Genomic DNA, 23,830 nt, shown 5'->3' on the forward strand with positions numbered 1-23,830 from the left:
CGCCACCGCCGCCACTCCCCCCGGCGCAGCCAATGGGCACAGCGGGGCCGGGCCGGGCCGCGGAGCTCTGGCCCGGTCCCCCGAACAACGTAGATCGCCCTTTAGAAGAATTGTGTTGGAACGCCCGACTTTCCACGCAAGATTACATGCTCACTTATACAGTAACAGGGACAGATCTTTTTAAAACCCAAACCTCTTTGGTCGAGTTTCTTCCTTGCTTGAAAGCTTTGCTATTCCTTCAGCATTCAGTTTTAGTTTGTTTGAAGTCAAGGCCCTTGTCTTTAGAGAGAGGTACACTGGGGAGTCTGATACCAAGTAAATTAAGCTCTATTCTGGAACAAAATCAGGGAACAATGACAAGGCCCCTGTTAAACCACACTCAGCCTACCGCTGTACCAGCAGGTCTGTGTGCACCCCAGTGGTGCAGCCCAAACTTCAGCCTTTCCTCTAGTTCACACTTCCCGTTAGCTAAGTGTACCTGCAAATATTTAAAAACTACAATTGATACTTTAAGAAATGGAAACACAGGTAATAGAAAATAATTTATTCACATAATATACATACAGAATAGGACTACTTCCTTTGACACAGAAAGCTTACATATGATGATATAAGGTGTCAGACAACTCTTAAGCAAAGCAGTTTTATGCCACATCTTTGTAAAAATGCTATTTGTAAGTGTTGAGATTTCAACGATATTTTCTTACATCCTTCATCATTATAAAACTTTCATACACAAAACAACACAAAATCATCTTCTTTCTATTCAAATTGAATTTGTTCTTTTAAAAAAAAATCCTCTAACAAAGTGCATGTTATTTGCTGCAAGGAAAAAGAAAGCATAGCCCCAATTAACAATGCAGGTAAGGCACCATAAATCTTAGTAATGAAGTAGTTGTTTTTTTCCCCCTTGTAACATGAATGCAAGCTAAAATGTATGCAACTACATGTAGAATGATTATCCCCTCAGAACTCACTCAGAAGGTACTCACGGCAATTATTTCATAGCCACTCCCCAAGAATCTATTTTTAGGCTCTATGCGTGCAAGTGATATAAACATGTCACACGTATCAGGAAGTAAACACTTGCATACTTAATATCTACAAGATATACAACACACAGAGTTACATGTATACATTAATCTCTTTCATGTTTACAGTAAAACACTATTTAAACATTTCAAGTTAAATGGATTAGGCAAAGCACAACGTACCATCTGAACAGAAAGTGTTGTTGGTGTTTTTGGAGGGGTTTTTGGTGGGTGAGGTGGGTTGATTAGACACTTTCAAGTAAGTTACTCTACACTGGGACCACCAGCCCCTTTTCCATCACCTCAAGGAATACTGCTGCTAGCAACATTTCATTGGCAGAAGCCTGCTAACATATCAATTTGCAGTAATAGTAGCTTTTTTCTGTATTTCTCCTCACTGACAAAATTTTTAAGGTTCCTTCAGAAGCCTTGCCAATAACTTCTGAAAAGAAAAACATTCTCAAACTTCATCAACTATTTCAAAATTAACTACATATTTATATTATTTACCTGCCAGTAAATGGTTACCCAGTCCAAAGCTGATGATAGGTTTCTTGAGAGCATTAACAATACCATTTAAACATCAGTTTCACCTTCATAGTAAATCATTTTGCAAAAGCACCTCCTAGTATTAAGTAATGGGAAAAATTTTAAGACTACTCAAATCTACACACTCATTTTTGTTCAAGCAGGAGTTTCAGACTAAATATTGAATCTTTCAGTGACCACCTGACTTAAAGAGTGCATAAACCTAACTACCTCATCAAGACCAATCTCTTGATGAGGTAAGTAAAAACTTAGACTAAAATCTAAAGCTACACCAGAATTTTATACCAAGTTACAGTACAAGCAGACATGCAACATGAGAAAACCTTTCTAATTCAACTGCTTCAAAGCAGCAAATCGTCAAAACAGCGACATTGTATAGTCATGGTTTAAATCCAATCTCTTTGTGCTACTTTGCACAAGGGAAACCGAGGAAGTCAGCAAATATACAAACACCTACATGTAAAAACAAGGAAAAGAAATCTATAGCTTTGCTTTCTAATCTAGAAGAAAATTAGCATTTATACTAGGAAACATCAATCTCTTCCTCCCAGTGATAAACAAGGTTGCAAACATTAACCTTGTGCTATCATCTCCTAGTAAACTGTGTTTTTAAGTTTTCAACACATTTTTAAAGAACTAATCCTGTTGGGTTTTTCAGGTTAGGATCTTTTAAATTACATGGTTAAAAAATTCTTACAAAAATACGTAATTTGGAGATTCTAATAAAAATACCTGCAGTACTTAACATATGTATGTATGTATTTACTACACTACTTCCAGTATTTGCATTCTGATCTTCAGAGATTACATTATATCCAAAAAGTTCATTCCTCCTTCTGACGTAACATACTTCGCAAAAAGAAGTAAAGAACTTGGAACGGTCAGTACCAAAAGCTTCAGCATTAAAATGGAAAAGGATACTTGTTGCAAGATTAAACATTATTTCATTGCACTTTTCTGTATGACAGTCATGCACTCATTATCAGTGTCTAAACAAGTGAAACCATAAGCCAGCAGTCATTAGTCTGGTCCAGTGACACACCATTGTAGTGGTTTAGACTATGTCAGCATTTTGAAAGTGCCCAGGTTGCTTCAGGAGGAATCCATTCCACCTTCATGGCATTAATTAACAAGAGTACTGTTATTACTAGCTGACAGTAAGCGTGACATAATGAATATCAGAACCAACTGTAACTTCTAAAATACTCTTTTCTTGTTGCAGTATATTTTGTGGTCCTAGGTTTTTATAAAACCCATTTGCTATTCTGAATCATCCACTTCCATAAAGATGTCACTGAAAAAGTACTCAGAGATTTTGGTTGGCTCTCCTTCCTTCTCTTGATCTTTAGCACAGAGAGGTGGCTTCTCAGATGAGTTTTTACTTGGAACCTGATAAAACAAGAAAAGGTTGCTCTTAACAGTCTTCATTGGTGGGTATGTGTAAATATTTTCACATATATATCCACTTGAGCTTTTTGTAGGGGTATTTTATTTAGGTAGGAAGTTTTGACCAAAGAAAGAAACATCAGCTTACTGAAAATGAGAAGCAAATAGATATCCATGCAGAGAAAAATCATCCTAGTTCCCTTACAAGTTTCCTACACATGCACAAGTCAGAATTTGTTGACCAGAGCAAATACCACTCTCAAAACATGAATGCTACAAGACCATCTACCCACTCCTAAAACAACTAATTCTCTGTTCTTCACACCTCAGAAATGCATGGGTGTTCAAAATTAAACTCATACCGTAACTGCAGCATCAGCAGCTACATGCTCATGTTCCACAGATGATGAAGTAGACGGAGAGGAAGAAGATTCCCTATTATCCTTAGCAGATGGAGTAGGCTTCTTTAGACTTCGTTTTGGAGTCACAATTCGAGGCTTTTGGATCTTCCCTCTATTCCCTTTGGCATCTTCTGCAGATTCAGAATTACTTTTTTTGCAAATTAAAGATAAAAATCCCAACGGTTTTCGTCCACCCCTGTTCAAAACAAATAGAGTCAGGATGTCACAGGATTGCTCCATAAAAGGAAGATGAAGATGTAAATGGTATTGCAGGAGTCCAACTTATTACACAGGAAACAAACATACACCTACAGGACATACGAAAATTCTAAGGAAAAAACCAAAATGTCATTCTGAGAAAGGCTTTCATACTGCCGGATATGCTGGTAAAAAGAGTTTTTATGAACAGTCACAGAGACTCTTGACAATTTTTAACCCTGAGAACAGGAACCTACTATTTGCTGCTAATGCACAGCCCATAACAAGCTACCAGACTTTCAGAGAGTGGTTCCAAGAAGGATGGAGACAAACTCCTGAAGAATACACTGAAAATTCTGAACGTCCTTCATGTAATCAATAGGAAAAGAAACCTGATCCCCAAGGACGGGGCTACAGCAGACTATCTGCTGCAGGGTTTTTAGCCTCCTTACAGCATCAAACCCAGACCAGTGAGTGTACGGAACTCATGGCAGCAAGGAACGTACACAAAGCATTAACTTTTCATGTTGTTAAGAGTTTACAAATTAGAAAGTAAGCTTTAAGGCAAGGATTCTGATATTTATGCATCACTATCCAATTGCCGTGGATGTCCCAAGTACAAATAGCCAGTATTGGTACTCACACAAGCATAAGGAAAAAATAAATGACAGATTAGAAGAGGCCAGCAGAGCATTACAATCAAAATAATTGAGCACAGGAGCAACAGAGGGCAGGAACTCAAAACATTTAAACAAACAGTACAGAAAGGTATACTTAAAAAATCAAGTCAACAGATAGATAAGAAGAATATCCTCTGAGCTGCCAAGATTGAAACTCCTTAGGGGAAATGACTTAAATTAGTCCTAAAAATCCAGCATGCTCAGTACTGCACCAGTAACACATCTTACTGGCAGGACAAACACCAAAACAAGTGAATGGGTATATATCTCACAACATGAGACTCACCCATGGAAAACAACAATTCTCTTAAGTTCCTATCACAGGCAATGGATGTCTGCTTAACAAGAGGCATCTATCAATATCTAAATAGACACACTACATCAGTAGTGCCCCCCAGTTGATCTACTGAGTAAGCTGATGCAAATTTCAACGTGGACAGTTTGATCCTTCCTAATTTGCAGGAGAGTATAGAAACTGTAACTCTTAGCCATGCGGGCCACAAACAATGGTACTGAAAAAATGTCAACATAGAAACAAGATCTTTTTTTACAGAACAAGCTGACATAACATTATTGCAACTATTGCATACCTGAGTAATGGAGTTTTTGAAGATGATGCTGTGCTTCCACCAGTATGTTCCAACTGTGCAGATTCATGCACATTCTCCTGCTTTCCTTGTCTGCTTATTTCTGCTTCTGTGTTAGAGGTTAACCTACACATAACCTCCTCTTCATTTTTGGATGCTGGATTCTCAAGTGGTGCTTTCCCTAAGCTCTCCGAAGTCTCAAGATGGCTTCTCTCAGCCAGTTGTGACACAGACTCAGACACCAACACAGAAGTAAGTACTTTTTCCTTTGCTGAAGACTCTGTTTTTTGAGAAGGATTCCCTGTAAAAGAAATTGAGAGTCAAAAACTTCAGTGATAACACAAGAGCCCAAAAAATGCCTGTGACATTAAGATGGCTTGCACCATTACAACAGAAGGGCTGAATTTTTGTTTAGTCTTATTTGTCCATTTATAAGTCACCACTACAAATTAAAAGTTCATGGTCTACTTTTAAAACCTGTAAGATTATACAGATGTTATGAGGAAAAGCTGGTAGAAGTGTGGTTTTAAATTTTACAGCACAGTCTTCGCCCTCTCATCCTTTACAGCACACTATAGACCTTAGTCTAGTCATCTAGCTTCTACAACTTCCCTTAAAAGTCTTTTTCAGAGCCAAAATTGTAGGCTCAGGTCACTGAAGACTGCATTGTCAGCAATTCTGCTTTTTCTCTGTTTCTTCAGAGGCAGACTAAGCTCCCAAACAATTACATACTTTTTTAGTAGAAATGCAAAACAAAATAAATTTTTTTGGCATAGTATGGTTAAATGCCAGGTAACACTTTTGATTATTAGTGCTCTTTAACAGGTGGAAATATTTGCTTAAGAGAAGATAACATGTTTAGACAAAAAACCCTCTCAAATTTCACCAATAAACTAGCTACACCAGTGCTTTCAGAACTGTTATTAAATTAACAACATTTATGTACGGCAGACCTAGTTTATGGCAGAAAACATGGAATGGTGGTATTAGTGTAGTACCAGGAAAATCTGTTTCTATTTTTATATTAGATGACCTCAGAGAGAACTATTTAGCATGACACCCAGTGTTGTGATGTATTTACGTTCATTATACTTTGGCTTACAAGTTTAAGTGTACCTACCAGAAGTTATCACTGGCACATCTGTGGATTTAATCGAATAACCCTGTATTTAAAAAAGAAAAAAAAAAGGTTTTTTATTGCTCACAATACAGAAGAGACAATGAAGTTGATAGACTTATATCACACATGCACAGTTCTAAGAGCAGGACTGATACAGAAGACAGTGCAGCATCATTCATCACTCAACTCATTTCCTGAGCAGGCTTTTCAAGGTGTTCTTATGACAAATGACTCAAGACAAGGATATTGAGATAAGAGATCAAAGAGGGAAGAAGACTGTTATCCAGCCCTTCACAAAAAAGCTCTCTGGATCATGTGGAGCATTACTACCCATTCCTACATCAAGGTACACTGTACAATCTTAGCCCACTTAAAAAGATCAATGGTAGTCACTGCCCCAAGCTTGGTCATATTGTAAAAAAGCACAGAAGGAAGCTGGAAAGATGGTGGCTTGTTTTCACTGGCAGCTTGCTCTTTTAAACTAGTACCTGCTATGTTAAAAATCGATAGGAACATATCTATCTAACAGATTCTTCATGTAACAGACACAATGCAGATTCAAAACATCATTCAGTGAACCTAGACAGTCTGCCAGTCATCCAATACATATCCAGAGTTTCCCCTCCTGCAATGTCATTGTCTAAAGGGTGATGCAGAATGAACCAAATAAGACATATTACCAGTCTGTCTACAATGAAGTCAAATTAAAAAAACCCGAGAGCCTGCAGATTCTCAAAAAACCCTAATACTAAATAATGAATATCCAAAACCTGTTGTAGATTTCAAAATTAAAAGGAATCTATAGGTGTTGATTTTCCTTTTAAGTTTTACAGGCAGTACATATTTAAGCAAGTAACACCATTAAAAAATAAACATAATTAAAATGCTCTATTATGTGTTATGCATCTACCCCATGCATGAAAACTCACCAAATTACGATCTCACCTTGTAAGTGGTTTCCAGGTTATCCTCCACTGCAACAGTAGACGGAGTTTTCTTGGAAGGAGGAAAATCATTCTTTTCAAGCTCTGCAGCCAACCGTTTTTGAGCTCTCTGCAACTTTGGAACAGGGCCTACTGATGCACTCTCTAGTTGTTTGGTTTCCATACTGCTGTTTAAAGGTGCAGCAACTTCACCAGCTGCAGTTGTCAAGGATCTGATAGTGTTTACATATAAAGTCATTAATGTGACTGTACAAGAAGCCAAAATTTACTTTGTATAAGGTTTCTGTATGGAAATTACACATGGATCTATGGTGATACTCTTTCTTGCTTTATGTCAATATTAACTTCAAATGTACCATTTACTACCAATAAACATTTTGTTGTGCTATGTGGAGTTAGTTTTTCTAGCCATAATTGAATCTAGTTACTTTAGCTCTTCTATTTGAACTCCACTTGGTCTTTTCATATGAAGTAAAAATATGGCAACTTACTAACTGCCCTAGAAAATGCTAAAATACAGTCTTATTTATCTGCACAGTTGAATCCCCCCGCACTGAATGATCTCAAAAGACATACAGACATATATAAGACATGCAGAGAAGCAGCAGAGACTAGGAAAATAGGGTAAAGCAGTATGGGAACAGCGAGACAGATCATGTACTCTAACTCTGCCTGTCAGCTATTCTGTTTATCATCAGTAGTTCCACAGGAGTTAGAATTCTTACACTGTATAGCCAACATTCGCTCAAAGACCTATCCTTTCAATAAAGGAATGATACTAGCATCTGATATCCCAGAGCAAGACTCTCCACAATTATGTAGAATTGCATCACATCTCTAGTTATGATCTGAGGACTTACATTAGTAGAGTATTAGGGTTTGGGGGTTTTTTATTACTTTGCAACGATTCCATCCTTCAGAATGTCTTTTTCCTTTGATTTTTTTTTTTCTCCCAAGCTGACTAGATTTAGTGCAACTGTAATGTTGACATAACAATTTTGTTACACTGCATTGAGAGGTACTCTTTGTAAAAGAAATTCAAACCCTTTTGGATTGCAGTAGACAAACCAGCTATTATTCTTTTGAGTAATTAATTAGTGTTTTCATCTTGTCTGCCTTTTGAACATAGCACAAACTCAAGAGAATGATATAAGAATTTATATCTAGTTTTATCATGTTTTCCAGAAATATTCCACATTTTCTACAAGAAAAATCTGGAAGAGCAGTTAATAAACAGCCACTCTACAAAACTGTTAAAGTACTATAAAAATGTAAACATGCTTAGATTTTTTCATTTCAATTGCTTTGCACTGTAAGGATTCACGGCAAAATAAGGCACAAGCTGGACAAATGATTTCTACTAAAAAGCAAGACTTACTCTAAAGGATAAATCAGAATTAAAGTGACACCAAAATCCCAGCTAACTAAAACACTAACTTTAAAACACCTATGTAATCTTCCTCAAATCTGATTAGAGCCCTTTTTACTTTCTTAATTCTCTAACCAGTCCGTCAAAACTACCTCCTCTTGCATTTCTTCTTTTAAGAAGTTCTAATCTGTACTGCACATTCAGAGAACAATCAAGGTACACAAAAAGTGTTTCACTTTGATAAAAAATAAAGCATTTACCTCTCCACTGCAGTCCCAGTTGTTTCACTTGTACTTATTGGGCTGATAAGTATTGGTGCTGGTAGTACTGGTTCTGAAGTTTGTTCCAGCATAACAGATGCATCAAACTCTTTTGAGTCAGCTGGGATTTCCACCAGTGTTAAAATGAATGTCTGTTCTTCCTCTGGACATCTATGATCATCATTCACTACTATAATTTTTCCAGGGAAATAAAGAAAAAATGGAAAATTATTAATCAAATGCGAAATTACACTGTTCTCTTCATGTCCTCCCTATATGGAGTACTGAAATTTTAGGCACTCATTTCTCATGGAAAAAGGCACTGGGTTTATTCTTGAGACAATAAGCTTCCTGTCTTCTTAGATGAGATACACGTCATCATCTCCTGGTGCCTATTCACTGCAGTGGAATCATGATTACCGTTCAGAATGAGGAACGTTAAAAATGCCTAGTAATGATGAAGATTTTTAAATAGGTGCTCTAGCATTAAAGAGTAATTTCAAGTTTTATTAAACTTGTGTCATGGTGGTCAAATGGCCCTCTGTCTTTAATTGCAACTCTCAGCTATTAAGAGTTACTTCCTTTAATGGCAGATACCTGCTGTTTTGAAGGTAAACACAGGATTTTTCCCCTCACTGAGGACTGGCAGAAGAGAAGCACAGTCTTGAATTTAATAGATGAAAAACATAAATAATTTAGTCAACAAACAGACATTAACAGATAACTGCCAAATGTCATCCATTAGAACTTAAGGAACAAACATTTGTAAAGTTTTCAAAAGGTGGAAAACAACAATGGCACTCCCTTATTTAAGACAGCTCTCAATTATGTAAAACTCTTATTCCAACCACAACTTGCTTGGGTTCTTTATCTAATTAAATATGATTTAAGATGCTTCAGCCCAAGATTCTTGCAAAAACAGAGCATAGCAACAGATGTCTAAGAAGTATTAGCCTGATCTTTTGCACAAGCTCATGAGTTACAGCTTTGGACTGCAGTTTCCATGTAAAGTTAAGTATTCTGGGCTTCTGACACTGTGACTATCCCATATGTTAGACAAGTAGCGGTTCCAAACCAACTGCATTTCAATTTGTTCTAGGGAAAAGCAGACATCACCTTCATAACTTTCATAACATATCAGTTAGGCATTAATCTGTTGACTCAGTACAGCTAAAGAAGGAAATTTGATTGTCTTACTTACACTTCTCCTCTTCTTCTTTCTCTCCTGCTCCACACTGGCACAGTACAGCCCTCCTACTCACACAACTCTGACAACGGCATTCACTTGGTAACTTCATGAGCAACTATAGCTCACTAAGCCAGTGGAAAACTACACAGTTTCTCTCCCTCTGTCATGTTCAGTTTTCGATGGGTGAGTCAGAGGTGCATAAAGGGCTCTAAAACCTGCTATACCTACCACAAGGAAAGCAGCAGGAGCTCACAACAGGGAAAAGAGAACAAGTTTCCCTTCTATTGATATTTAAACTTAATGAAGGGCCATTCAAAAAGTTCCCAAATCTAGTTTCTGTTTACAAAAGAGGCTAGGAAGGGGAATGTCACAGTGCTGTGGATCATTATCTGTGTTAATGGAATAGACTGATTATTCATGTCAATGAAAATTCTTTTTTTTTAATGAAAATTTTAGGTTTTTTACTCTTTTAGTAACTGCAAAATACACAAATGTGGGCTTTTGCTAAACTTTGAATATTAGGACATTATACCTGAAGTTTCTTCTGTGCTGCTTACGCAATGTTGTTGAGCATCCTGAGTACAAGCTTCATTCTAGAAACAACACAGTTGAAATAAAACAACTTAATAAATCTGGGAAATAACTGTAGGAAACAGGAAGAAACAAAGAATGTCAAATGCTGAAGAGCTAAAAAATCTAATCACATCATCATTATTGCATGTGTCAGTTTTCACTTCTAGCTGTTTTAGGTTGAATAGTACTAGCCTGACAAGGACAAGAGACACTGGGGAAATATAAAACTCATATGCAGCTCATTGTAAACTCATATGCAGCTCATTGTCTGTATTGATGGTTTGTCAAAATAAATTTATACTTCCTACAGGACAACGCTGTCAAAGATGACTCATACAATAAACTGTTCAGTGGCACTAAGAAAGCAGCTTTCTACAACCCTTAACAAACCACTGAGTGCCAAAGAAAAACACCCAGCTCTGCAGCTCATCTATCCCTTGCCTTTTATTGTTTGCCCCTTTCCCCAAACCAGGAATAATCTACTGCAAGTTGCCTTTTCTCATACTCTCTGCCAGGCCTGTAAGAGAAACATCATTCTTGCACATTGCTCCTAACATGAAATCAGCCTTGACACATCTGTGCCAAACAAGCTTCTGTGCATCAGCTGTTCCACCATAACTACGTGCTCACTGATCTCAGCCAACACTAGAAGGAAGCCCTGAGGAAACTGCAAATGAACCTTTCTCTCATGAAGAAATAAGGTAACTCTCATTTATACTAGAATACAGACACACAAACCACTGCAAAGAAATGGATGTGAAAGACGTAGTGCTTGGCCATGACATACATGATGATGATATAAAGGATATAGAAGTATGTAAAAATATGCAAAATTTGTGTCTGTCATATAATAATATGCCTATAAAGCTCTTAATTGCTTTTTTAAATAAATGAGAAAGAGCATGACAGTTTGCTTTAAACAAAGCAAATGAGAGTGACAACAAACATGCTCCATCCAAGCAGTAATGTTTTAACTTCAGTTTAATATAAACAAATGTAACAGTAAGAGGTCACACTAAATGGACACATGAATCCTAGGTAATTTCTTCTATCAAGACTCCTTCAAAATTCCTCACAATTTTGCTAAGGCGTATCACTTATTGCTGAAATGTTCTAAACAGAGTCTGCAAAGATTAAGTTTGTCTGAAAGATTGTTTGGATATACTCCTGCAAAAAATCAAGTTTCATTTACCAGCTGAAGTATCTTTAGAACTGGTCAGCACATTTGCACTGAAAACCTCTTTCTTCACAGAATTTCAAAAACTGGACACTTCTGGACTGTAATTAAGTTCTTTACCTGAGTCAAGTTAACTGGACATATATTGTCCTCAAGAGGAAAAGGACTTTGGTCGGGAATTTCATCCACGGAACTTGGATTTGGATAGTCCTCCAGTCCAAGGTGTGATTTTTCAGGTTTCAGTGATGCAGTTAGAGATCTTAAATATCCTGAATTTCCACAAGCATCTCTTATCGGCTTTTCTGTTCTGCAAGGTATATATCTAGTTAATTTGAAACCAAATGAAGATACCCTGTGCATATGCTAAATTCGGTATTATGATTTGTTTAATATGAAGCATATGTAATTACACAGAAACAAAGCACCTGTTTAAAAACTACATCATTCTACTAAATAAAATGCATAATCTTTGAACAGGTCTACATGAAGACTTTCAGGGAAAAGCCTCTGTAACTCCATTAATGGAGGCATTTCTACTGAAAGAACAACCAAGCAGGAAGCCTTTTAAGCTCCTTAACATTTCTAAATGAATCAACTCCTTAACATTTCCTTGCAGTTTCATGAAAGACAGTTAAGTAGTAAGGTAATTACTAAGTTCTGAAATAGCAAACATAAGTTAATGTTCTACCTCCAAAAGCTGTAGCACAATATGCAAGGGAGAAAAACCTAAAGTCTAAACTGTACACTATCTGTATAAACATACACAGTGTCCATGAGCACACTGTTTCCATTACAGTCGCATACTAAAGGAATAAAGTCAGTTATGAAGTGATGAGTCTTCCTACCTCTCAGTTTTGTCTATTTGCTTGCTAAGTTCCATACTTCCAGTTGCAAAGTCATGAAGAACTGAAGAATCATTTGCAGCTAGTCTGATTGGTTCTAGTTCCACCATCTGCATTTCTGCAGTACCCTTCAGGGCTGTAGGATCTAAGTTTTATAAGAATAAAAATTAAAATAATGTCTTTTCAATCTGCAGGTATATATACATATTCATATTACCTTTTACATATAACCTTGTATATATTAAAATTTTGTAGTATGTTTATATAGACACATACATAAATGTGCACATGTATACTTGTGTCTTATGTAAGTAAGGCACATACACATATCTCATTTTGCCTTTCATATCTTGTGCATTTTGCCAGTGATATGAAGATAATTAAGAGTTTGAAGACTAACTTTTTTCCAACTGCTTTAAGAATAGAAAACCAGTTCTTTCTATCTCCTCTTCTACTTTTAATGGAAGGAAAAGACAGTAATAAACAGAAAAAAAGTACACTGTATTGGACTGTATTTCTGGAATTGGCAGTTCAGTAATTTAAGTGCTTTCCAGGTAACTTAATACCTGCAGGAAAAAACTGCTACTCAAATTTAATTCAATTTTATGCCAAAAGGTATACTTATGTATAAAAGTATACCAAATGAGTACCCTATGTTACAATGGTGATGTATCATCTGTGAACATGAAAGTGAAGACTTTCAGCTTTGTTTCATTTCATGAATAGATGTGAATCTATCTGAATAACCATTTTCAGAGCTCTAGGATAAGAAACAGGCTTACCAGTTGGAATTTGTTCTAGCTGTTCCACAAGTACATTTGCATTCAGTAACTCCTGCAGTATGTTTTCGTTGGACCTCAGTATTCCAGAGGTTGGCTCAGGCTCCAGGTGTCCACCTCCTGTCAGTCTCATACTATTCGCCACAGGCAAAGAGCTATCACTGAAAGTAAAAGGAAAAATGTCATCAATAGAGTTTTTTATTTTTGATGGTTAGTGAAGATACAAGAGATATGGGGTAGATCAGACAATGAAGACTTGAAATGCAGGCTGCAACTGGCAGAGAAGACAGAAAGCTATTTGGCAGAATAAAAAAAATAAAAATCATCTGCGAATTGAAACAGATAGGTATGCTGCAAACTAGTATGTTTCCAACGTAAAGGAAGAAAATAAAAGAATATTTGAAATGTTTAAATAACAGGAGAAGATCAGAAATCTAATACATACCATATGGTATAAGTTCTGGTTTAATGATACAATTAAACTGGATGCAAAATGAAGGATCTTTGATTATGATTTTTCAAAGAGTATAATCTCATAGTTTATTCAAGCAATCAACAAGTTAAACAGTCTTTCAAATAATACATGGTCACCAGTAGATGTTTGAGGGGTATGCATACAGGGGATGGGTAAAGGCCAACGGGTTACAAAGGATCTGCATAGGGTGTCCTAAAGGACTGTGGGTCTGTCTTTTCTCGAAGTGACTAAAGAAGTGGTTGCCTTTCCAGGGAGTCTTGCTGGGCGATTACGCAATCTCCTTATCTCAGCAGACATCCCTCCAGGGCAGGGGCTGGGCATACCCCACAGATGTTTTCTCTGGAAAAGTGTCGGATTAAGCTGTCTCGTAATTCACAAATGCAGAATTATAAAAAATCAATCACTAAAAACCATAATGATAGAAGATCAACTGGTTTCTTGCCATCTCTTTGCTCTGAATCTTTGATCTACACCCCACAGCAGCAGCGATACTTAAGCTATTTGTCTTGGTCTGATTAGCTGTAGAGAACTATAGGAAAAAGAGCTTGGTAATTAACAGGGATGCAGTACAATGTGGTCTGCATATTTTATTCTCCCCCATGCCTCCCCAGGTAAACTTAATTTCATGAGACAAAAACTAGTTGTAGATCCCCAAAATTACATACAAACACCTCATGGAAGTCATAAGAAGGAGACAAGAGGAGTTTTTGCAGATTACATAGCAAATTAAATAAACTGAGAAACCTTTACTAAAGCAAGACTGCTTGCAAATCAGTAAAAAGGCCAGAAAGAACCTCGCAAAAGTAAGCAGTGTCAGAGGATCTCTCTCACTAAAGAAAATGAAGTGGTAATTTAACCTGGTATCGGTAGCATCCTTCTCTGAATACTCGTCTACACCTATTCCTGTGCCAGTGATTTGATTCTCTACATTGATGTTTCCATCCTCAGAAGGCAGTAATTCCTTGACAGAAGTGTCTGAAGCAAGCAAATACTGACTAGAAGTTCTGTTTTCTTTGGAGTAGGTGTGAGTTACGAGGCTATCAGCCATGTCCAAGTCATCTTGAGCAGGTGCCATGTGTGTTCGTTCTAGTTATAACAATAAACAGAATGGGAAAACTTCATTTAAAACACTCAGGTTTGGCATGTATATAAAGCTATATAACTTCAAGCTGCATTTAACACAGTTAGTATCCTCCAAAGACACAGATTCAAATCCCAGATAAATACAGTCCTCAGAGAACACTTCTGGTAGTAAGAACACAAAAACTAACATTCAACCAATGAAAGCAGATAATAAATGCTACACAAAATCTGTAAAACCCAGGTAATTTCACATTTCATCTAGTTAGGGTGAAACTGCTATGCTTCACATTAAAGGTCTGAAAGATCACCGACAGTTACAGTCATTTAAGCTTGATCCCTTTCTTTTGTCCAGTTTACGTGACCAGATCAATTCAAACATGTGCTTCCTGAAACAAGTTCCACAAACAACTTTCTAGCACTGACGCAGTTGGCAGTATTCAGTAGGGTGCCTGCCTTTTTCCAGCCACCCTGCATTGGCTAGACTTACTATATGTTACAGTGCAGCAGGACTAAAAGCATAAAAGATTCTTGACCTCCTGCTATGCAGCAGCAAGTGGAAGAGCTTTGCAGCCACTGCTCCATCCCTCCTTAGGTGGACCCAGAAAGCACGAGAGCAAGGCTTTGTCTCATAAATCAGATCATACCTTCAGAGCTTGTTTTCAACTGGAAATTTGGATCACCCATTGCAAGTAAAGTCATAGCAGCTTCAGTGCTTCCATCGTTAATTCCTATGAAGTTGTACACACACATTAAAAATCACAAGCGCATTAACCAGAAATCCATTTACCCATATTCAAAAGTATTTGACACTACCACAAATACAGTGAAGTACATATTTTTTAAATTGACCTTACTTATGGATGAAAATGCTTGTAGACAAGCAGCCACTCTCATTCAGCAAATTCAAACTACTGTTAAAACACTGAGCAGCAACATGACTCCCTTTAATGGTGTACTGGATACAGGTGGCAAGGTGTTGGCAGCAGGGGGGCTGCCCTGGACACAGACAGTTCCAGCTGATCCACTGCAGGACACAGCTGAGCCTGAGAGTCAAGATGGTGACACCTTTGGGAAATGTATTTTAAGAAAGAGGAAAATGTGTATATTGGTAGCAAGTTAACAAGAAATACATGAGCAAGATTGTTTCATATCTACCTTTGTCCACATCTGGATTCTCATGTATGGTTGTTTCCTTAAATACAAAGAAAAACAGTATCAAAGTTCTACATAAAATGACTCCATAATTTTTATTTAACACTTACACATAAGTGTGTAAGTGTTAACCCACAGGTTACCCCGGTTTTAAGGCTAACAATATTTACTTACACAATTTTCCCATAGCTGTGCCTCATACTTGTGTGGGACAGGTAGCAGTCTAATAAGCTACAGTTACATTCAGACAGGCAACAAGAGACTGCTGAGATAGCTTTGTATGAACTATGAAACAAACAAAAGACATTCTAACAGCTGTTGAGGTGCTTACTTTTTCTTCCCTCTGTACTACTGGTTGGATAGATGCACAAGAAAGACTTTCAGCATCAGTAGCCACCTGCACATCTGGGATATTCACAGATATTTCCAGCTGTAAAAATAATTTTACAGGTATTTCAGTTCATCAGATGCAAAAGAAGATCTGTCAAATGCAAATTTTTATAAATCTCACATATTTAACAGATGTTCGCCATCTAGAGGGATCCTTTGCAAAAATCATACCTTCTGATTTGAGAAGGAAGCAGTGGTATGAACAGGAGGCTGGCAGTGCTATCTGTAGCTAAGTGGAAGCATCAGACACCCTAAGGCCTTGTTTCTAGTCACTCACTTCTCCACCAAATTAAGTTATGCAGCTGAGATCTTTTATGGTGACTGTTTACCTCAAATGGGTTTTGTTAGTTTTCACTCTTTTTCTGCTTTTTAAGTCTTCTGGAAGGAAAAACAGTTCACACTTATTTCCAAAGCAAGATAGGGAATAGACATACAGACACATAGAAACACACCCACTCACCATTTTACCTATTTTTGTTTCTTCAGCTCTGTGTTTTCACTGAGAACTTCAGACATTTGACATTTTCAGAAATGAGGACTTGAAATTTGACAGAAAGATTATGATATTTCCAGGGAAGTTCTCACAAAAAACACTGCTCAATCTGGGCTGCTCTCAAAGGCTTGCGCTTTTTACAGATACTTTTGACTGACCTATTTAAATTTTACAACAGCTGGGTCCTCAGGTCCTCTGACCACATCCCTCACTAGTACTACTGTCTCCTAAGTGTTAAACCAGGCAACTTGCTTGTCATTCCCCCACATAATATATATTCCACATCTCTGAAATCAAAGGTTCAGCAAAAGTTTCCATGCAGCAGCTTTGCTGCCCATTATTACTCTAGAGACCACTTGGTGTTTTGACAGAGCTTTAAATTATTCTGCAGTTTCACCTGGAGAAAGAAACAGTGTGATTAATTCAGAAGACAATAAAAAGCAGGATTTCAGTGGGCAAAGAGAGGAAGAGGACTAGCAGTAGCAGTAAGCAAAAAAGCACCAGAAAGCAAAAATCACTGAAGTGAATGGAAAGTAGCGATGACAGGGAAAAAAAATAGAAAAATGTCTAATTCTTTGAACACAATCCCTTCCAAGGCCTTGAACAGAGGCCACTGTTCCCAAACCTGCACAGTTCCCTGGCACCAAAAAATGTATGCCATTTCCCCTCTGGTGATTGGTCTAAGTAGATACAATACCATGTGTTGCTACAGTGTTACATGCTCAAGTTCAATTACAGTCTAAGGGTGCACATGAAATATAGGCCTGCACTCCAGGTGTGTAAGTTTACAACTCTACAAATCATCTATGAAAGAGTAAAAATGCACAGTATTAACAAAGATATAGATGGTCTCTCACTGAGAGCATCAGGGACTGTTGATCTACCCCTGCCGGACAGAGCAAGAACATCCTTAAGTGGACTGCATCCCATGGAGAACCCACACTGGAGCATGGAAAAGGAAGGAGTGGATTCCACCACACCACCAAACTCTACTGCAGGAACCAAAGCAACAAGGGCTGGAGATTTTAATGGATATACATTTAAATTTTTTAACCCATCATCTGAGTTGTACATGACAGTAAGAAGAACATGAATCAAGGGAAAGCAGGTCTCACAAGAAACCAGGCAAGCACAGCTGTCACTGACCTGAGCTGGCTTTGGTACCCAAAAACTCAACACAGCATGCCACCTCTCCTGAGCAACCATGTAATACATGGAGCCCAAGGCATGGCTTAAATAACTAAAAAGGCCATTTGATGGACATTATAAGGTGGGGGGCAGGGCACTGACCAAGGGAATGATAGCCATATATTTTTCAAAGAACAGAGAGAGAAGCTGTGGTTAATAAGGATGTACTGGATAGTGTAAGACCTGGGCATGATACAAATGATATGAAATGAAGAGTGAAGACTGTACTGGGCATGGCTGGGATGTATATGCTGTCTTTTGGATTGTGTGGTAACACACCGGTGTTTTTTGCTGTTCCTGCACAATGTCAAAGCTTTTTTTCTATTCTTTTACCCAGCAAGAAGTGAGCAAGGGGGGTAAGCAAGAGATCAGGAGAGCATACACCTAGTACAGCTGACCCAAAATGAGCAAAGGGAAATTCTGTATCCTGTGATAATGTGCTCAGCAATAAAAGCTCAGGGAAAGGAGGGAGAAGAGGAGGCCATTTGTGGTTATGGCATTTGTCTTCCAAAGTTACTCTTAAAAAGATTGAGGCCCTGCTTTCCAGGAAGTAACCTGACAATGGAAAGTAGTAAATAAATTCCTTATTTTGCTTTTTATTTACATGCTACTTTTCCTTCATGCATGTAACTGTCTTTATATCAATAGAGAAATCTTCCGACCCTCCTTCCTAATTTCTCCTAGTCCCACAGGAAAAGGGAGTGAGCATGCAGATGTGTGTGTCTGGCTGCTGCTCAGGTCAGCCTACCTGACAGTTAAAAGTTTCTTGGCAAGGGGGACATGACCTACAGGAACATTTTTGTCATACCCTCATTTCCTAACATTCAAATATGAAATCGAAGTGCTCCATTTGATCCATCTTGGGCCTCAAAACACATGGATAAGGATTGAGCCTGGACCTATATTCAATCCCAGTAAACAAACTGATGAGTACCTTGCAGACCTATATATAGTTGTAAACATAATTACATAACTGGATTTTAGGCTGACGCAGTATTAAGTTCAAAACCAAGTGTATGTCCCAAGTAACATCCCTGCTACTCTCAACACCATTCTTGAACTCAGATAAAACCCAAATACTCAGAGATACAAATAGAATAAAATCTTTTAAAACAATCAGAACAAAATTACGTATGCAGAACCCAGCAACACAATACCTCCTCCATGGTTTCCTGTATCTGCACAGGAATTGGTTTTGGAGATCGAAGACCTATAGGAACGAACACTGGAGCCTTGTTTACTTCCTCTGGTGCAAAGCATTCATCTTCATCATAAAGCTCAAAGTCATCTGCCTCGGCATCCTCCTCCTCTTGAGAAGCCCGAAGGGTGACAAAGGTTATCTTTGAACTTCTGGTTTCCTTCCCAGATTTTCTTCTCTGTGTAGTTTTCAAACTTTTGCCTCTGGTAACACGCACTGTAGCACCTTGCCTTTGATTCCCCTTCTCACTGCAATCAGCTTCGCATTCAGAGGCAGAAGAAGTAGCAGCTTTTGGCTCCAACACGTGTTCTGGCAGTGCTGTCCACTTTGATGATCTCCTGAACTGCCCTCTAAAGTACAGAACAAAAACAGTGAAGTCCAAGACATTCCAAAAAGTGGGATACTACAAAGCAAAACAAACTCAATTAAAAAAAAAAGTTATCATGACCAACAATGCAAACTATTTACTTCTTTATAGTGACAAGTAAGCATTTAATCAGAAATTTAATTTCTTCCTGTATACATAAAGTACTGATTGTCAGTATGTATTAAGCAGTTTCAGAATGCTAGAAATCTTCACAATTAAGCTTGCAAAGATACATAATTCCTTGATGAGAAAAGTATGAAATAATTTTAATCTTGAGGGATGTGGAAGTCACTTGCTTTTTAAGTCATGTTTTAAGACAACTTCAGTTGTTTTTCGCTAAAGCTATACTTGAAGCCCCAAACTATGATACTTTAGTTGATCAGACTATTGTTTACAAACTTCGATAATAACTACTTATCTCCTTTGGTTTCTCAGACAGCATTCTCTTCAATAATCAGTTGATTCTGTTTCCTTCCTCAAAATCATGGGCACAACCACTTTCAGTATCAAAAGTAATTAAAAACATCCCCCCCAAAACATCCTCCCTGGTAAACTGATGGGGAGTGGAAACAAATGTCAGCAGAGGATATTTTTAGCACAAAGTTTCTCTTTAGGTTAATCCCACAATCCTTGTGCCCCCAAATACTCTCAAGTCCTCCCCTGTAAAATCAGGAATTTCTGTTGAAACCATGGGATGGACTGGTGAGAGTGCTGGCTGTGTTCATTTTATCAGAATACAGGCAGGGTAAGAGACATAGGGATATCTGCATGCATCTGCTAAGTTTAGATGGAAGACACAAGAACTGACATGATACACTCACGTAACATACGGCAGAACTATGGCCAATAATTATCAATCAGTTGAGTTTACAAACCAAAACAGTTGTCTTACCTCGTGAGATTGTCTGAATGTTTTTCCTGAGAGGCAGAAAGCTGAGAATCATCATCTTGTTCTACTTGACTCTCACTCTCTGATGATACCCCTGGAGGCTGGAGTATAATGTCCTGCCTGATTCTCTTACAATATGGTTCTTCAACATTCTCTGCAAAATTGTGTTTCCTTATAGCTTCTGAGAAGGATCCAGCTTCCACTATATTGCTGAAATTTTGCTGAACGGAAGAAATAATTACGACCATATTAAATGCCAAACATTTATAACTGGTTTTGGTGACTTAGAGAACTTAGTTTGAAGATCTTGAGAATGTGCCCAGCTGTCATCTCTGATAACTTAGGACATTTTTACTCATTGTCTTTAATTTTGGGCTCTTTAGCAGAAGTGTCATTAACTGGCATTATCTATGATGCCTGAATTCCCAGTGATGCTGGTCGTTAATAGACCAAGACCACGCTCAATTCAGCAAGAGTACCAACTCTTTAGAAGCTGGAAAGATGAATCATTTTCTAAAATTACCTATAAATTTAAAGAACAATTTGCAGGAAGGAATTTTTTTTTCTGCCTTGGGAACAAACTAGGAAGAAAAAACTATCATACTTTATATAAAAGCATTTAAATATTGTTCAATGTATACACAGACAAACATCAGCAACCACAGTTCATCAATTATGGATACTTGGCAAAAATAGTATGTTAACTAGAAGATTTTAGTCATCCATGTAGAAAATAGGGAACACCAGATAAACTTGACTCAGTTATCACTGCATTAGACAGAGATGGAACTAGTCTGGGCTAAGTTAAGCATGCTGAGCAAATTTAAGGTCTGAACTTTGTTCATACTCATTTTTATTTCTAAGTATACTAATACAGATTTTAGGTAGTATCTGAAGTTAGTTAATGGCCTTATTTTCCATTGTTCAATGAATAACAAACAGTAAATTATTTTTTAACAGTGTTAGCATGTGTTTATTATAATGCAAATTTCTGACCATATAAACCATGGAACTTAAGACAACAGTGTGTATTAAATATTTCCACAGATCTTACATTCTAAGTCCATTTATTCAACATAATTTCCAACAGTAAATTAAAAAAAAATTTTAAATAATCACATAACCTTTTCCAGCCGTATACTGGATTTCTGTGCCAGCTATGGTTCTAAGAACTTGGGCAAAAGGATTGAAGTATAACTGGCTCAAAATACATGATCAGCACTTACCACTGATACACCTGTTTTTAATAATACTGAACACTCTTCTTCACTTCTGCTCTCAGTGATGTCCTCTTCTCTGTTTTCACCTTCTTCAGGATAATCCCTTTTCCTAATAAGTCTCTTTAGGTCTCTCCTTGGGTTCCAATGGGGTTCCCTTGCTCTCTGTTCACTTTCCTCTCCAGAACTTAATTTATCATTGGACCTACAAAAACATGTTTCAACTTTTACTTCTGCAAAGTACACTCTATAAGCTTGGCTTACTATCAGATACTTAATACTTCCAGCAAGAAATGAACTTGTGTTTTGAATTTTTATTTGCTTAGTTGGTTACATGCAAAAAAACATAAGGAAGAAAAAAACACTGCAAAAAGGAGGTAATTTGTCTGCAGCAGTAGACCTTCCTGATTACTTTTGGGAAAAATTTTTGGAAGGAAAACAAAAGTCAGAGAGGGTAGAAAGCGTCAGCTATACCAACACAGTACTCCAAAATTAAGCAGCCATAGGAACATTATATTCACTAATTCCAGTGCTCAAGGTTTTAATACTTTCAAAAAGGATACAATTCTTACATCTGTTCAAACATACTCAGATCAGGAAGACAGAAATCTTGGCCTTCTAAATTCATGACTTGAGAAAAAGAGACTAAGAGTAATCCAGAAATTACAGTTTAGTCAACCTCATCTCAGTCCCTGGGAAAGTGATGGAACAAACCAACCTGGAAACTACTTCCAGACACATAAAAAACAACCTAACTTGGAGTAGTCAGCATGGATTTGTAATGGGGAAGCTATGCTTGACCAACTTGATAACCTCTTTCAATGACAGACTGACCTGATAAATGAAGGGAGAGCAGTAAATAGTGTCTGCCTTGACTCCAGTAAGGCTTGTAACACTGTTGAATACTGTCTCTTCTAACAGGCATGTAAGGGAGGTGATGAAGTACAGACTGAAAGTGGACTAAAAATGGAGCTGTCTGGTTCCAAGGTCTGTGATCAGTGACACAAAGTCCAGTTGGAGACCAATAACCAACAGTGCACCCTGTGGGTCAATACCGCGTCAAATCCTGTCCAGTATCTCCACAAATGATCTGGATGATGGGATAAGCTGTAACCTCAGCAAGTTTACACATTAGGCAGATCTGGAAGGAGTTGCTTCCCAAAGACAGAGACACCCAAAGGTTGTACTGGCCTCCAGAGGGACCTGGAGAGGCTGGAGAAATGGGCTGACAGGAATCTCAGGAAGTTCAGCAAGGGGAGAGGCAAAGTCCTGTGTCGGGGGAGGAACAACCCAAGGCACCAGCACACGCTGCAAGCCACCCAGATGGAAAGCAGCTTTGCAGAAAAGAACCCGGCTGTCCTGGTGGTCTCCGAGTTGAACATGAACCAGGAAGGTGCTGTGGCTGCACAACCAGCTAATGGTAACCTGGGCTGCAGCAGCAGCAGAAGCACTGCCAGCAGGCTGAGGGAGGTGATCCTTGCCCCTCATTCAGCACTGATGAAGCCACCTGGAGGACTGACCAGTTCTGAACTCCCTGGTAGGAGAGACCTGGACACACTGGAGACAGCCCCTCAAGGGCTCACACAGATGGCAAAGGGGTGGAAGCATCTCTCCTACAACAAAAGGCTGAAGGAGCAGGAGCTGTTCAACCTGGAGAGAAGGCTCAGGGGGATCTCTTCAACAGTTACACAAAAGCCCAGGGGGAGGGTGCAAACAGGACGGAGCCACGCTCTTTCCAGGGGTGCCCATTGACAGGACAAGAGACAATGGGCAAACAATGCAAGACAGGAGGTTCCTTCTGAACACCAGGAAATCCTGTTTCATTGTGAGGGTTACCAAGCGCTGGCACAGGCTGCCCGGAGAGACTGCGGAGTCTCCATCCTTGGCAAGATTCAAAAGCTGTCTGGACACAGTATTGGGCAACCAGCTCCAGGTGCTTGACTGGGGGGTTGGACCAGAAGACTTTTAACAGACCCTTCTACCTTCAACCATTCCACGAGTCTGTGAAAGTCTACCATCGTGGAAGACAAGAAGACTGTGAAGTAAAGCCCTTGTCTTGTTAGCACAAAGACTAACATTACACTGACATGATTTCAATGTAATTTATGGAAGAGATTTTAAGCAGAGTTTCAGAGACAGATGCAAAGCAGAAGATAACTTCAGAGAACAGCAAAAGTAAATTGAGACTGCTCTGTATTAATTAAGACTAAGCAAAAGGTAGCTTATAACCCAGAGCTGTCACATGTAAATGGCGCTATCTGCCTCATACGGGACACACATAAAAAGCATCATC

General features: G+C 38.3%; 1 protein-coding gene across 1 annotated transcript in view; it reads right to left on the bottom strand.

The window, feature by feature from the left end:
• Positions 1 to 529: 529 nt before the first annotated feature.
• Positions 530 to 23,830, bottom strand: part of BDP1 (B double prime 1, subunit of RNA polymerase III transcription initiation factor IIIB) — a 47,908-nt gene continuing 24,607 nt past the window's right edge. The window contains exons 25-41 of the mRNA XM_017735367.1: positions 21,547 to 21,742; positions 20,324 to 20,541; positions 19,024 to 19,414; positions 16,127 to 16,225; positions 15,799 to 15,835; positions 15,288 to 15,371; positions 14,418 to 14,646; positions 13,089 to 13,246; positions 12,310 to 12,451; positions 11,585 to 11,771; positions 10,247 to 10,307; positions 8,526 to 8,715; positions 6,898 to 7,108; positions 5,953 to 5,995; positions 4,836 to 5,133; positions 3,329 to 3,563; positions 530 to 2,969 (exon numbers count right to left, since the gene is read on the bottom strand). Coding sequence (XP_017590856.1) covers positions 2,841 to 2,969; positions 3,329 to 3,563; positions 4,836 to 5,133; positions 5,953 to 5,995; positions 6,898 to 7,108; positions 8,526 to 8,715; positions 10,247 to 10,307; positions 11,585 to 11,771; positions 12,310 to 12,451; positions 13,089 to 13,246; positions 14,418 to 14,646; positions 15,288 to 15,371; positions 15,799 to 15,835; positions 16,127 to 16,225; positions 19,024 to 19,414; positions 20,324 to 20,541; positions 21,547 to 21,742 — 2,908 coding nt within the window. The 3' untranslated portion in view covers positions 530 to 2,840. The remainder of the gene's footprint in view (positions 2,970 to 3,328; positions 3,564 to 4,835; positions 5,134 to 5,952; positions 5,996 to 6,897; positions 7,109 to 8,525; positions 8,716 to 10,246; positions 10,308 to 11,584; positions 11,772 to 12,309; positions 12,452 to 13,088; positions 13,247 to 14,417; positions 14,647 to 15,287; positions 15,372 to 15,798; positions 15,836 to 16,126; positions 16,226 to 19,023; positions 19,415 to 20,323; positions 20,542 to 21,546; positions 21,743 to 23,830) is intronic.

Source organism: Corvus brachyrhynchos, unplaced genomic scaffold (genome assembly GCF_000691975.1).
Source record: "Corvus brachyrhynchos isolate BGI_N302 unplaced genomic scaffold, ASM69197v1 scaffold22, whole genome shotgun sequence".
Taxonomy (NCBI): Eukaryota; Metazoa; Chordata; class Aves; order Passeriformes; family Corvidae; genus Corvus; species Corvus brachyrhynchos.